At 55.3% G+C, this 15,348-nt stretch overlaps 1 protein-coding gene across 1 annotated transcript in view; it reads right to left on the bottom strand.

The window, feature by feature from the left end:
* The window catches only part of LOC140721085 (NACHT, LRR and PYD domains-containing protein 3-like), a 113,679-nt gene that overhangs the window by 14,033 nt on the left and 84,298 nt on the right, over positions 1-15,348 (bottom strand). The window contains exon 6 of the mRNA XM_073035951.1: positions 1,717-3,454. Within this exon, the coding sequence (XP_072892052.1) occupies positions 1,717-3,454 (1,738 nt within the window). The remainder of the gene's footprint in view (positions 1-1,716; positions 3,455-15,348) is intronic.

Raw genomic sequence — 15,348 nt, 5'->3', positions numbered from 1 at the left:
GGATGGGGGCGGTCTGGAAGGTTATGGACCGGGTGCAGGTCAATGGGACAAGCGGAATAAAGTTTCGGCACAGAGCAGAAGGGCCGAATGGCTTGTTTTCTGTGCGCTGGTGTTTTATGATTTTATGATTCTATGAAGGGGGATGGGGAGGAGAGTTCACTCAGGCGGAAAGGGGAAGTGAAGAGAGCTCCCACAGAGGAAGGGGCATGGGGAAGAGGAAGAAAGATCCCACAGGAGGATGGGGGATGTGGAAGAGAGATCCCACAGGAGGATGGGGGATGTGGAAGAGAGATCCCACAGGAGGAAGAGGGATGGGAAGAGAGATCCCAATGGAGAAAGTGGGATGGGGAAGAGAGAACTCACAGAGGGAAGGGGATGGGAAGAGATACCACTGGAGGAAAGGGGGTGGGGAGGGTATCCCACAGGAAGAAGATGATGGGTGAGATCCCACAGGAGGAAGAGAGGTCACACAGGAGGATGTGGGATTGGGAAGAAAGATCTCACAGGAGGAAGGGTAATGGGGAAGAGAGATCCCACAGGAGGAAGGGGGATGGGGAAGAGATCCCACAGGAGGAAAGGGGATGGGCAATTGAGATCCCACAGGAGGAAGGGAGATGGGGAAGAGAGTTCCCACAGGAGGAAGGGGGATGGGAAAGGATACCACTGAGGAAAGGGGATGGGGAGGGGATCCCAGAGGAAGGAGGGGATTGGGAAGGGAGAACCCACAGGAGGAAGCGGGATTGGGAAGAGAGATCCCACAGGATGATGGGGGTGGGGAAGAGAGATCCCACAGGAGGAAGGGAATGGGGAAGAGAGATCATGCAGGAAGAAGGGGGATGGGGAAGAAAGATACGACAGAAGGTGGATGGGGAAGAGATCGCACAGGAGGAAAGGAGATGGGGAGGAGAGATCCCACAGGAGGAAAGGGCATGGAGAAGGGAGATCCCCCAGGAGAAAGCGGGATTGGGAAGAGAGATCCCACAGGAGGAAGGGGGGTGGGGAAAACATCCCACAGGAGAATGAGGAAAGGGTAATAGAGAGCCCACTGGCGGAATGGGGATGGGGACGAGATCCCAAAGAATGGAAGGGGGATTGGGATGAGAGGTCCTACAGGAGGATTCCAAGGGTAAACGATAATCCTACAAGACGAGAGGATGCAGAAAATTTCTGTACGTGTGTGTTGGGTCTGAACAGAGGCCCAGAGGAGATGCGCCCTCTCTCTCTGCATATCTGGTAGTGAGCACAGTCACACAGGCGGACTGATGGTGATAGTCACACACGGGGAAGGGCAGGTGAGGACAATCTGACAACGGTATTTCTCTCCCTCTCACTGGGACAGTCTGCTGACGGTCTCTTGTCCCTCACCAGGAAGGGGGTGTGAATCTCTGACCCACCTGCTGCAGTCAGTGTCGGTCTGGGTGTCAGTAACAGTGAGAAGGAACATTGTCAATGGACGTGTCACAGGCAGCGAGAAACACGGCCATTCCTGTGATTTACTGTCATTAAACCAATGGCCGTTGTTCACTGATCTGATGAAGTCTCCAACATCGCTTCACAAGAAACCACAGAACCCTCCCGTCCTTGGGGAATTACTGACCGATCCCCTGGGCATTTGTCACAATTCTTCACAATCTGATTTACTACAGTTTAACCCAAACATTGAAACAACACAATGAGACAGTTTCACAGTTCAAAGTGAGAGATAAATCAAGTTACCTCAACTCCTGGCACTTGTGCAGCCCGGGTCCCAGCCGTTGGATTCCTTCACACTGAATGAGGCAGTTCTCCAGGTCGAGGTGTTTTATTGTATCACAGAGTCCGATGACATGAGACAGGACCGCGCAGTCAATCGGGGTCAGTGTCATTCCACTGAATGAAAGTGTTTTCACAGATCCCAGTGAGGCCTGAGCCAGTCCACGATTCTGAGACTCAAACAGATAGTGCAATGTGTTCAGGAGGCTCCTTTTACCAGCTTCACTCCCCGTGTTTCCACTCTGGCGTTTAACCTCCTCCTTCACCCAGTCAATCACCCGGCAGGTCGTTTCAAGAGGAAATGGACCCAGAAACTCCTCCAGGCCCCGAGCTGTCATTGGGTTGGAGAGACCAGCAACAAAACGGACAAATACCTCAAATCGCCCATCTGTTATGTTGTGGGCTTCAGTGAGGAATATCAGGATATCCCCGGGATGTGGATTCAGGAATTGTGCGACTGCAGCTACAAACTCTTGGATGGTGAGGTGTGGGAATGTGTACACCACGCTCCGGGCAGAATCCTCTCTCTCCAAAAGCTCCATCAGGAACCCTGACAGGAACTGGGAAGGCTGCAGATTGTACTTGATCAAATCTCCATCTGTAAACACAATCTTCTTATCGGACACTCCTCTGAAGGCCATCTGACCAACCCTGAGTAACACATCACGGGGGTTCTCAATCTCACGGCCGTGGTTTTTCAGGATGTTGTAAATATAGTAGGAGTACAGTTGGGTGATGGTCTTGGGAACTCGCTGCGGGTCCCTGACTCTTTGTGTGAAGAAGGGGCCCAGTGTCAGAGCGAGGATCCAGCAGTAGGAGGGGTTGTAGCTCATGGTGTAAAGGATCTCGTTCTCCTTCACATGTTTGAAAACAGCTTCCGCCACCGTCTGATCTTTAAAATACCTCATGAAATATTCCTTCCGTTCTTCACCAACAAATCCCAGGATTTCAGCCCAGACACTGATGTCAGCCTTTTCTAATAAATGTAACGCAGTGGGACGGGTGGTCACCAGCACTGAACACCCTGGGAGCAGCTTGCCCTGGATTAAACTGTACACAATGTCAGACACCTCACACCACCACTCAGGATCTGGGCACTGGTGCTTGGGTTCTGTATCTCTCCGACTGTCAGCAAAATCAATTTTGTCATTGAATTCATCCAAACCATCGAATATAAACAGCAATCCCTCTGGGTTCTTCCAGACCTCTCTCAGGATATTCCCAAAGTAGGGATACTGATCCAGAATCAGTTCCCTCAGGTTTATTCGACAGTTAATACTGTTTAAATCACGGAATTTGAAACTGAAGACAAACTGGAACTGTTGGTATATTTTCCCCGTGGCCCAGTCATAAACAATCTTTTGTACCATTGTTGTTTTCCCGATCCCCGGGACTCCGGCCACTGCTGCCGAACTCCCAGATTTGGATTTACTTCGCGAAAAGCTGCTCTGGAACAACTGATCCGTCTGGAGTTTTTCCAGGAGTCCACGGAGAAGTTTCTCTCTCCACTCCTCGTGGTCTCTGCCTCTTGCCAGCAGTTCATGTTCCACCAGTGTCCAATCTCGAACAGTAGAAATGACCGTGAGCTCAGCGTATCGATCAACCAGCTGGAAAACCTTCACCTTCTCCCTCATCAGGATTGTGTTCACTCTCAGTGTTTCAGTCTGTGCCTGCAGAGTCTCCTTGTGTTTCTGTTGAACATCTTCCATGGGAACAGACAGTGGACAAACTGTTAGATGCCTCAACTCAGAACTCAGTATTTAAGCACACAAGAGTTAGCTCAAATCTATTGTATTGATTGGATTCATCAATGGATGTTCGTACAGTAAAGTAAATTCAATTAACAGACCCCTGACTGGACAGAGAGGCCTGGTCCAGATAAGACCAGATTATCACATTTCCACATTAATTGTGCTGTGAAGGTGAGTATTTCCCTGGTAGTTTACTGACCCCCGACTGTCCTGTACCGGACAATCTCCCACTACCGTCACAGCTGTCATTTTTTCCAGAGGAAGAAACTTTTCATCCCCAGTGTTGATGTGGCGTATGGAGATGGAGAAGAAGGTAGTGGGCATTCTGTCAAAGTAACAGGTCGGGGAATCACAGCTCCCCTTCCCACCCACCGTCACTGATTCAAAATACGAACAAGTAACTTTGCACATCAGCACGTGCAAAGTGGGTGGCTGGTTGGGGTGTGTGACATCTCAAAGTGTCTTTGAACCCTGTCAGGGGTGTGTGGGGGTCTCACACTGTGTCAGGATCCAGTCAGGGTAGTGTGGTTTCTTACAGTGTGTCTTGAACCTGCCACGGGTGTGTGGCGTCTCACAGTGTGTCAGGACCCTGTCAGGCGTGTGTGGTGTCTCGCAGTGTGTCAGGACACTGTCAGGGGTGTGTGGGGTCTCACAGTGTGTCAGGTCCCTGTCAGGAGTGTGTGGGGTCTCACAGTGTGTCAGGACCCTGTCAGGGGTGTGTGGTGTCTCACAGTGTATCAGGACCCTGTCAGGGGTGTGTGGCGTCTCACAGTGTGTCAGGACCCTGTCAGGCGGGTGTGGTGTCTCGCAGTGTGTCAGGACCCTATCAGGTATGTGTGGGGTCTCACAGTGTGTCAGGAACCTGTCAGAAGCGTGTGGGGTCTCAATGTTTGTTAGGATCCTCTTAGGAGGGTTTGGTGTTCATTCAGTATGTGTGTTAGGACGCCCTCAAGGCTGTGTGGCATCTCACAATCTGTCAGGAACCTGGCAGAGGTGTGTGGGGTCTTATAGTGTGTCAGGAACCTGTCAGGAGAGTGTGGTGTCTCACACTTTATCAGGACCCTGTCAGTGTTGGGTGGGATCTCAGAGTTTATCTGGACCCTGCCAGGGTTGTGTGGGGTCTAATAGTTTGTCAGGACCCTGCCACGGGGGTGTGTCGGGTCTCAGAGTGTGTCACAACCCTGCCAGGGGTGTGTGGGGTCTCACAATGGGTCAGGACCCTATCAGGGTTGTGTGGGGCCTCACAGTGTGTCAGGACCCTGTCAGGGGTGTGCTGGGTTTCAAAGCATGTCGGGAGCCTCTCATGGGTGTCTCAGGTCTCACAATGTGTCAGGACCCTCTTTGGGGTGTGTGGGGTCTCACTGTGTGTCAGGACGCTGTCAGGGGTGTGTGGGGCCTCACAGTGTGTCAGGACCCTGTCAGGGGTTGTGTGGGGCCTCACAGTGTGTCAGGACCCTGTCAGGGGTGTGTGGGATCTCACAGTGTGTCAGGACCCTGTCAGGGGTTGTGTGGGGCCTCACAGTGTGTCAGGACACTGTCAGGTGTGAGAGCTCTCACAGTGTGTCAGGACCCTGTCAGCGATGTGTGGTATCTCAGTGTGTCGGGATCCTGTTAGCGGTGTGCCGGGTCTCACGGACGTCAGGACCCTGTCAGGGGTGTGTTGGGTTTCAAAGCGTGTCAGGAGCCTCTCATGGGTGTCTCAGGTCTCACAATGTGTCAGGACCCTCTTTGGGGTGTGTGGGGTCTCACTGTGTGTCAGGACACTGTCAGGGGTGTGTGGGGGCTCACAGTGTGTCAGGACTCTGTCAGGGGTGTGTGGGGTCTCACAGTGTGTCAGACCCTGTCAGGGGTGTGTGGGGTCTCACAATGTGTCAGGATCCTGTCAGGGGTGTCTGGGCTCTCACAGTGTGTCAAGACCATGTCAGCGGGGTGTGGGGTTTCACAGTGTGTCAGGACCCTGTCAGGGGTGTGTAGGTCTCACAGGGTGTCAGGACCCTGTCAGGGGTGTGTGGGGTCTCACAGTGTGTCAGGATCCTGTCAGGGGTGTGTGGAGTCTCACAGTGTGTCAGCACACTGTCAGGCGTGTGTGGTGTCTCACAGTGTGTCAGGACCTTGTCAGGGGTGTGTGGGGTCTCACAGTGTGTCAGGACGTTGTCAGTGGTGTGTGGAGTCTCTCAGTGTGTCAAGACCCTGTCAGCGGGGTGTGGGGTCACACAAATGTCAGGTACCTGCCAGTGGTGTGTTGGCTCACAGTGTGTCAGGACCCTGTCAGGGGTGTGTGGGGTCTCATACTGTGTCAGGACCCTGCCACGGGTGTGCGTGGGGTCTCACAGTGTATCACGACCCTGCCAGGGTTTTATGGGATCTCAGTGTGTGTCAGGATCCTGTCAGGGGTGTGTGGGGTCTCACAGTGTGTCAGGACCCTGTCAGGAGTGTGTGGCGTCTCACAGTGTGTCAGGACCCTGTCAGTGTGTGTGGAGTCTGACAGTGTGTCAGGACCCTGTCAGGGGTGTGTAGGTCTCACAGTGTATCAGGAACCTGTCGTGTGTGTGTGGGGTCTCACAATGTGTCAGATCCCTGTCATGTGTGTGTGGGGTCTCACAGTGTGTCAGGAACCTGTGAAGGGTGTGTGGGGTCTCACAGTGTGTCAGCAGCCTATCAGGGGTGTGTGGTGTCTCACAGTGTGTCAGGACCCTGTCAGGCGTGTGTGGGGTCTCACAGTGTGTCAGGACCCTGTCAGGAGTGTGTGGGGTCTCACAGTGTGTCAGGACGTTGTCAGTGGTGTGTGGAGTCTCACAATGTGACAGGATCCTGTCAGGGGTGTGTGTGGTCTCACAGTGTGTCAGGACCCTGTCAGGGGTGTGTGGTGTCTCACAGTGTGTCAGGACCCTGTCAGGCGTGTGTGGGGTCTCACAGTGTGTCAGAACCCTGTCAGGGGTGTGTGGGGTCTCACAGTGTGACAGGATCCTGTCAGGGGTGTGTGGAGTCTCACAGTGTGTCAGCACCCTATCAGGGGTGTGTGGTGTCTCACAGTGTGTCAGCACCCTATCAGGGGTGTGTGGTGTCTCACAGTGTGTCAGGACCCTGTCAGGCGTGTGTGGGGTCTCACAGTGTGTCAGGACCCTGTCAGGAGTCTGTGGGGTCTCACAGTGTGACAGGATCCTGTCAGGGGTATGTGGAGTCTCACAGTGTGTCAGGACTCTGTCAGGGGTGTGTGGGGTCTCACAGTGTGTCAGGACCCTGTCAGGCGTGTGTGGCGTCTCACAGTGTGACAGGACCCTGTCAGGGGTGTGTGGGGTCTCACAGTGTGTCAGGACCCTGTCAGGGGTGTGTGGGGTCTCACAGTGTGTCAGGACGTTGTCAGTGGTGTGTGGAGTCTCACAGTGTGACAGGATCCTGTCAGGGGTGTGTGGAGTCTCACAGTGTGACAGGATCCTGTCAGGGTTGTGTGGTGTCTCACAGTGTGTCAGCACACTGTCAGGCGTGTGTGGGGTCCCACAGTGTGTCAGGACCCTGTCAGGGGTGTGTGGGGTCTCACAGTGTGTCAGGACGTTGTCAGTGGTGTGTGGGGTCTCACAGTGTGTCAGGACCCTGTCAGGGGTGTGTGGGGTCTCACAGTGTGACAGGATCCTGTCAGGGGTGCCTGTGGTCGCACAGTGTGTCAGCACACTGTCAGGCGTGTGTGGTGTCTCACAGTGTGTCAGGACCCTGTCAGGGGTGTGTGGGGTCTCACAGTGTGTCAGGATCCTGTCAGGGGTGTGTGGGATCACACTGTGTGTCAGGACCCTGTCAGGCGTGTGTGGTGCCTCACTGTGTGTCAGGACCCTGTCAGGGGTGTGTGGGGTCTCACAGTGTGTCAGGACGTTGTCAGTGGTGTGTGGAGTCTCTCAGTGTGTCAAGACCTTGTCAGCGGGGTGTGTGGTCACACAAATGTCAGGTACATTCCCGTGGTGTGTGGGGTCTCACAGTGTGTCAGCACCCTGTCAGGGGTGTGTGGGGTCTCATACTGTGTCAGGACCCTGCCACGGGTGTGTGTGGGGTCTCACAGTGTATCACGACCCTGCCAGGGTTTTATGGGATCTCAGTGTGTGTCAGGATCCTGTCAGTGGTGTGTGGGGTCTCACAATGTGTCAGGACCCTGTCAGGAGTGTGTGGGGTCTCACAGTGTTTCAGGACTCTATCAGTGGTGTGTAGGTCTCACAGTGTGTCAGGACCCTGTCAGGGGTGTGTGGGGTCTCACAGTGTGTCAGGATCCTGTCAGGGGTGTGTGGAGTCTCACAGTGTGACAGGATCCTGTCAGGGGTGTGTGGGGTCTCACAGTGTGTCAGGACGTTGTCAGTGGTGTGTGGAGTCTCTCAGTGTGTCAAGACCTTGTCAGCGGGGTGTGTGGTCACACAAATGTCAGGTACATTCCCGTGGTGTGTGGGGTCTCACAGTGTGTCAGCACCCTGTCAGGGGTGTGTGGGGTCTCATACTGTGTCAGGACCCTGCCACGGGTGTGTGTGGGGTCTCACAGTGTATCACGACCCTGCCAGGGTTTTATGGGATCTCAGTGTGTGTCAGGATCCTGTCAGTGGTGTGTGGGGTCTCACAATGTGTCAGGACCCTGTCAGGAGTGTGTGGGGTCTCACAGTGTTTCAGGACTCTATCAGTGGTGTGTAGGTCTCACAGTGTGTCAGGACCCTGTCAGGGGTGTGTGGGGTCTCACAGTGTGTCAGGACTCTATCAGTGGTGTGTAGGTCTCACAGTGTATCAGGACCCTGTCGTGTGTGTGTGGGGTCTCACAATGTGTCAGGAACCTGTGAAGGGTGTGTGGGGTCAAACAGTGTGACAGGATCCTGTCAGGGGTATGTGGATTCTCACAGTGTGTCAGCACCCTATCAGGGGTGTGTGGTGTCTCACAGTGTGTCAGGACCCTGTCAGGCGTGTGTGGGGTATCACAGTGTGTCAGGACCCTGTCAGGGGTTTGTGGAGTCTCACAGTGTGACAGGATCCTGTCAGGGGAGTGTGGAGTCTCACAGTGTGACAGCATCCTGTCAGGGGTGTGTGGGGTCTCACAGTGTGACAGGATCCTGTCAGCGGTGTGTGGAGTCTCACAATGTGACAGGATCCTGTCAGGGGAGTGTGGAGTCTGACAGTGTGACAGCATCCTGTCAGGGGTGTGTGGGGTCTGACAGTGTGACAGGATCCTGTCAGCGGTGTGTGGAGTCTCACAGTGTGTCAGGACCCTGTCCTCTGTGTGTGGGGTGTCGCAGTGTGTCATCACCCTGTACTCTGTGTGTGGGGTCTCACAGGCTGTCAGGACCCTGTCAGGGGTGTGTGGGGTCTCACAGTGTGTCAGGACTCTATTTGGGGTGTGCAAGGTCTCACCGTGTGTCAGGACCCTGTCAGGGGTGTGTGGGGTCTCACAGTGTGACAGGATCCTGTCAGGGGTGTGTGGGGTCTCACAGTGTGACAGGAACTTGTCAGCGGTGTGTGGGGTCTCACAGTGTGTCAAGACCCTGTCAGGGGTGTGTGTGGTCTCACAGTGTGGCAGGACCCTGTCAGGGGTGTGTGGGGTCTCACAGTGTGTCAGGACCCTGTCAGGTGTGTGTGGGGTCTCACAGTGTGTCAGGACCCTGTCAGTGGTGTGTGGGGTCTCACTGTGTGTCAGGACCCTGTCAGTGGTGTGTTGGGTCTCACAGTGTGTCAGGACCCTGCCACGGGTGTGTGTGCTGTCTCACAATGTATCACGACCCTGCCAGGGTTTTATGTGATCTCAGTGTGTGTCAGGATCCTGTCAGGGGTGTGTGGGGTCTCACAGTGTGTCAGGACCCTGTCAGGAGTGTGTGGGGTCTCACAGTGTGTCAGGACTCTCTCAGTGGTGTGTAGGTCTCACATTGTGTCAGGATCCTGTCATAGGTGTGTGGAGTCTCAGAGTGTGTCAGGACCCTGTCAGGGTTGTGTGGGGTCTCACAGTGTGACAGGATCCTATCAGGGGTGTTTGTGGTCTCACATTGTGTGGGGTCTCACAGAGTGACAAGATCCTGTCAGGGGTGTGTGTGGTCTCACATTGTGTGGGGTCTCACAGTGTGTCAGGACCCTGTCAGCGGTGTGTGGAGTCTCACAGTGTGACAGGACCCTGTCAGGGTTGTGTGGGGTCTCACAGTGTGACAGGATCCTGTGAGGGGTGTGTGTGGTCTCACATTGTGTGGGGTCTCACAGTGTGTCAGGACCCTGTCAGCGGTGTGTGGAGTCTCACAGTGTGACAGGATCCTGTCAGCGGTGTGTGGAGTCTCACAGTGTGTCAGGACCCTGTCCTCTGTGTGTGGTGTCTCGCAGTGTGTCATCACCCTGTCCTCTGTGTGTGGGGTCTCACAGGCTGTCAGGACCCTGTCAGGTGTGTGTGGGGACTCACAGTGTGTCAGGACCCTGTCAGGAGTGTGTGGGGTCTCACAGTGTGTCAGGACCCTGTCAGGGGTGTGTGGAGTCTCACAGTCTGACAGGATCCTGTCAGGGGTGTGTGGGGTCTCACAGTGTGGCAGGATCCTGTCAGGGGTGTGTGGGGTCTCACAGTGTGACAGGAACTTGTCAGCGGTGTGTGGGGTCTCACAGTGTGTCAAGACCCTGTCAGGGGTGTGTGGGGTCTCAGATTGTGTGGGGTCTCACAGTGTGACAGGATCCTGTCAGTGGTGTGTGGTGTCTCACAGTGTGTCAGGACCCTGTCAGGGGTGTGTGGGGTCTCACAGTGTGTCAGGACGTTGTCAGTGTTGCGTGGAGTCTCTCAGTGTGTCAAGACCCTGTCAGGGGTGTGTGGAGTCTTACAGTGTGACAGCACACTGTCAGGCGTTTCTGGTGTCTCACAGTGTGTCAGGACCCTGTCAGGCATGTGTGGTGTCTCACAGTGTGTCAGGACCCTGTCAGGCGTGCGTGGAGTCTCACAGTGTGACAGGACCCTGTCAGGGTTGTGTGGGGTCTCACAGTGTGACAGGATCCTGTCAGGGGTGTGTGTGGTCTCACAGTGTGTCAGCACACTGTCAGGCGTGTGTTGTGTCTCACAGTGTGTCAGGACCCTGTCAGGGGTGTGTGGGGTCTCACAGTGTGTCAGGACGTTGTCAGTGATGTGTGGAGTCTCTCAGTGTATCAGGAACCTGTGAAGGGTGTGTGGGGTCTCACAGTGTGTCAGGATCCTGTCAGGGGTATGTGGATTCTCACAGTGTGTAAGCACCCTATCAGGGGTGTGTGGTGTCTCACACTGTGTCAGGACCCTGTCAGCGGGGTGTGGTGTCACACAAATGTCAGGTACATGCTAGTGGTGTGTTGGGTCTCACAGTGTGTCAGGACTCTATCAGTGGTGTGTAGGTCTCACAGTGTATCAGGACCCTGTCGTGTGTGTGTGTGGGGTCTCCCAATGTGTCAGGAACCTGTGAAGGGTGTGTGGGGTCTCACAGTGTGACAGGATCCTGTCAGGGGTATGTGGATTCTCACAGTGTGTCAGCACCCTATCAGGGTTGTGTGGTCTCTCACAGTGTGTCAGGACCCTGTCAGGCGTGTGTGGGTTATCACAGTGTGTCAGGACCCTGTCAGGGGTTTGTGGGTTATCACAGTGTGTCAGGACCCTGTCAGGCGTGTGTGGTGTCTCACAGTGTGTCAGAACCCTGTCAGGGGTGTGTGGAGTCTCACAGTGTGACAGCATCCTGTCAGGGGTGTGTGGGGTCTCACAGTGTGACAGGATCCTGTCAGCGGTGTGTGGAGTCTCACAATGTGACAGGATCCTGTCAGGGGAGTGTGGAGTCTGACAGTGTGACAGGATCCTGTCAGCGGTGTGTGGAGTCTCACAGTGTGTCAGGACCCTGTCCTCTGTGTGTGGGGTGTCGCAGTGTGTCATCACCCTGTCCTCTGTGTGTGGGGACTCACAGGCTGTCAGGACCCTGTCAGGGGTGTGTGGGGTCTCACAGTGTGTCAGGACCCTGTCAGCGGTGTGTGGGGTCTCACTGTGTGTCAGGACCCTGTCAGGGGTGTGTGTGGTCTCACAGTGTGTCAGGACCCTGTCAGGGGTGTGTGGGGTCTCACAGTGCGTCAGGACCCTGTCAGTGGTGTGTGGGGTCTCACTGTGTGTCAGGAACCTGTCAGGGGTGTGTGGGGTCTAATACTGTGTCAGGACCCTGCCACGGGTGTGTGTGGGGTCTCACAGTGTATCACGACCCTGCCAGGGTTTTATGGGATCTCAGTGTGTGTCAGGATCCTGTCAGGGGTGTGTGGGGTCTCACAGTGTGTCAGGACCCTGTCTGGAGTGTGTGGGGTCTCAGTGTGTCAGGACTCTCTCAGTGGTGTGTAGGTCTCACATTGTGTCAGGATCCTGTCAGGGGTATGTGGAGTCTCACAGTGTGTCAGCACCCTATCAGGGGTGTGTGGTGTCTCACACTGTGTCAGGACCCTGTCAGGCGTGTGTTGTGTCTCACAGTGTGTCAGGACCCTGTCAGGGGTGTGTGGGGTCTCACAGTGTGACAGGATCCTGTCAGGGGTGTGTGGAGTCTCACAGTGTGACAGGATCCTGTCAGGGTTGTGTGGTGTCTCACAGTGTGTCAGCACACTGTCAGGCGTGTGTGGGGTCCCACAGTGTGTCAGGACCCTGTCAGGGGTGTGTGGGGTCTCACAGTGTGTCAGGACGTTGTCAGTGGTGTGTGGGGTCTCACAGTGTGTCAGGACCCTGTCAGGGGTGTGTGGGGTCTCACAGTGTGACAGGATCCTGTCAGGGGTGCCTGTGGTCGCACAGTGTGTCAGCACACTGTCAGGCGTGTGTGGTGTCTCACAGTGTGTCAGGACCCTGTCAGGGGTGTGTGGGGTCTCACAGTGTGTCAGGATCCTGTCAGGGGTGTGTGGGATCACACTGTGTGTCAGGACCCTGTCAGGCGTGTGTGGTGCCTCACTGTGTGTCAGGACCCTGTCAGGGGTGTGTGGGGTCTCACAGTGTGTCAGGACGTTGTCAGTGGTGTGTGGAGTCTCTCAGTGTGTCAAGACCTTGTCAGCGGGGTGTGTGGTCACACAAATGTCAGGTACATTCCCGTGGTGTGTGGGGTCTCACAGTGTGTCAGCACCCTGTCAGGGGTGTGTGGGGTCTCATACTGTGTCAGGACCCTGCCACGGGTGTGTGTGGGGTCTCACAGTGTATCACGACCCTGCCAGGGTTTTATGGGATCTCAGTGTGTGTCAGGATCCTGTCAGTGGTGTGTGGGGTCTCACAATGTGTCAGGACCCTGTCAGGAGTGTGTGGGGTCTCACAGTGTTTCAGGACTCTATCAGTGGTGTGTAGGTCTCACAGTGTGTCAGGACCCTGTCAGGGGTGTGTGGGGTCTCACAGTGTGTCAGGATCCTGTCAGGGGTGTGTGGAGTCTCACAGTGTGACAGGATCCTGTCAGGGGTGTGTGGGGTCTCACAGTGTGTCAGGACGTTGTCAGTGGTGTGTGGAGTCTCTCAGTGTGTCAAGACCTTGTCAGCGGGGTGTGTGGTCACACAAATGTCAGGTACATTCCCGTGGTGTGTGGGGTCTCACAGTGTGTCAGCACCCTGTCAGGGGTGTGTGGGGTCTCATACTGTGTCAGGACCCTGCCACGGGTGTGTGTGGGGTCTCACAGTGTATCACGACCCTGCCAGGGTTTTATGGGATCTCAGTGTGTGTCAGGATCCTGTCAGTGGTGTGTGGGGTCTCACAATGTGTCAGGACCCTGTCAGGAGTGTGTGGGGTCTCACAGTGTTTCAGGACTCTATCAGTGGTGTGTAGGTCTCACAGTGTGTCAGGACCCTGTCAGGGGTGTGTGGGGTCTCACAGTGTGTCAGGACTCTATCAGTGGTGTGTAGGTCTCACAGTGTATCAGGACCCTGTCGTGTGTGTGTGGGGTCTCACAATGTGTCAGGAACCTGTGAAGGGTGTGTGGGGTCAAACAGTGTGACAGGATCCTGTCAGGGGTATGTGGATTCTCACAGTGTGTCAGCACCCTATCAGGGGTGTGTGGTGTCTCACAGTGTGTCAGGACCCTGTCAGGCGTGTGTGGGGTATCACAGTGTGTCAGGACCCTGTCAGGGGTTTGTGGAGTCTCACAGTGTGACAGGATCCTGTCAGGGGAGTGTGGAGTCTCACAGTGTGACAGCATCCTGTCAGGGGTGTGTGGGGTCTCACAGTGTGACAGGATCCTGTCAGCGGTGTGTGGAGTCTCACAATGTGACAGGATCCTGTCAGGGGAGTGTGGAGTCTGACAGTGTGACAGCATCCTGTCAGGGGTGTGTGGGGTCTGACAGTGTGACAGGATCCTGTCAGCGGTGTGTGGAGTCTCACAGTGTGTCAGGACCCTGTCCTCTGTGTGTGGGGGTGTCGCAGTGTGTCATCACCCTGTACTCTGTGTGTGGGGTCTCACAGGCTGTCAGGACCCTGTCAGGGGTGTGTGGGGTCTCACAGTGTGTCAGGACTCTATTTGGGGTGTGCAAGGTCTCACCGTGTGTCAGGACCCTGTCAGGGGTGTGTGGGGTCTCACAGTGTGACAGGATCCTGTCAGGGGTGTGTGGGGTCTCACAGTGTGACAGGAACTTGTCAGCGGTGTGTGGGGTCTCACAGTGTGTCAAGACCCTGTCAGGGGTGTGTGTGGTCTCACAGTGTGGCAGGACCCTGTCAGGGGTGTGTGGGGTCTCACAGTGTGTCAGGACCCTGTCAGGTGTGTGTGGGGTCTCACAGTGTGTCAGGACCCTGTCAGTGGTGTGTGGGGTCTCACTGTGTGTCAGGACCCTGTCAGTGGTGTGTTGGGTCTCACAGTGTGTCAGGACCCTGCCACGGGTGTGTGTGCTGTCTCACAATGTATCACGACCCTGCCAGGGTTTTATGTGATCTCAGTGTGTGTCAGGATCCTGTCAGGGGTGTGTGGGGTCTCACAGTGTGTCAGGACCCTGTCAGGAGTGTGTGGGGTCTCACAGTGTGTCAGGACTCTCTCAGTGGTGTGTAGGTCTCACATTGTGTCAGGATCCTGTCATAGGTGTGTGGAGTCTCAGAGTGTGTCAGGACCCTGTCAGGGTTGTGTGGGGTCTCACAGTGTGACAGGATCCTATCAGGGGTGTTTGTGGTCTCACATTGTGTGGGGTCTCACAGAGTGACAAGATCCTGTCAGGGGTGTGTGTGGTCTCACATTGTGTGGGGTCTCACAGTGTGTCAGGACCCTGTCAGCGGTGTGTGGAGTCTCACAGTGTGACAGGACCCTGTCAGGGTTGTGTGGGGTCTCACAGTGTGACAGGATCCTGTGAGGGGTGTGTGTGGTCTCACATTGTGTGGGGTCTCACAGTGTGTCAGGACCCTGTCAGCGGTGTGTGGAGTCTCACAGTGTGACAGGATCCTGTCAGCGGTGTGTGGAGTCTCACAGTGTGTCAGGACCCTGTCCTCTGTGTGTGGTGTCTCGCAGTGTGTCATCACCCTGTCCTCTGTGTGTGGGGTCTCACAGGCTGTCAGGACCCTGTCAGGTGTGTGTGGGGACTCACAGTGTGTCAGGACCCTGTCAGGAGTGTGTGGGGTCTCACAGTGTGTCAGGACCCTGTCAGGGGTGTGTGGAGTCTCACAGTCTGACAGGATCCTGTCAGGGGTGTGTGGGGTCTCACAGTGTGGCAGGATCCTGTCAGGGGTGTGTGGGGTCTCACAGTGTGACAGGAACTTGTCAGCGGTGTGTGGGGTCTCACAGTGTGTCAAGACCCTGTCAGGGGTGTGTGGGGTCTCAGATTGTGTGGGGTCTCACAGTGTGACAGGATCCTGTCAGTGGTGTGTGGTGTCTCACAGTGTGTCAGGACCCTGTCAGGGGTGTGTGGGGTCTCACAGTGTGTCAGGACGTTGTCA

This window comes from Hemitrygon akajei, unplaced genomic scaffold, assembly GCF_048418815.1.
Source record: "Hemitrygon akajei unplaced genomic scaffold, sHemAka1.3 Scf000050, whole genome shotgun sequence".
In the NCBI taxonomy this organism is placed as follows: domain Eukaryota; kingdom Metazoa; phylum Chordata; class Chondrichthyes; order Myliobatiformes; family Dasyatidae; genus Hemitrygon; species Hemitrygon akajei.
This window is presented reverse-complemented; position numbering and strand designations above follow the sequence as displayed.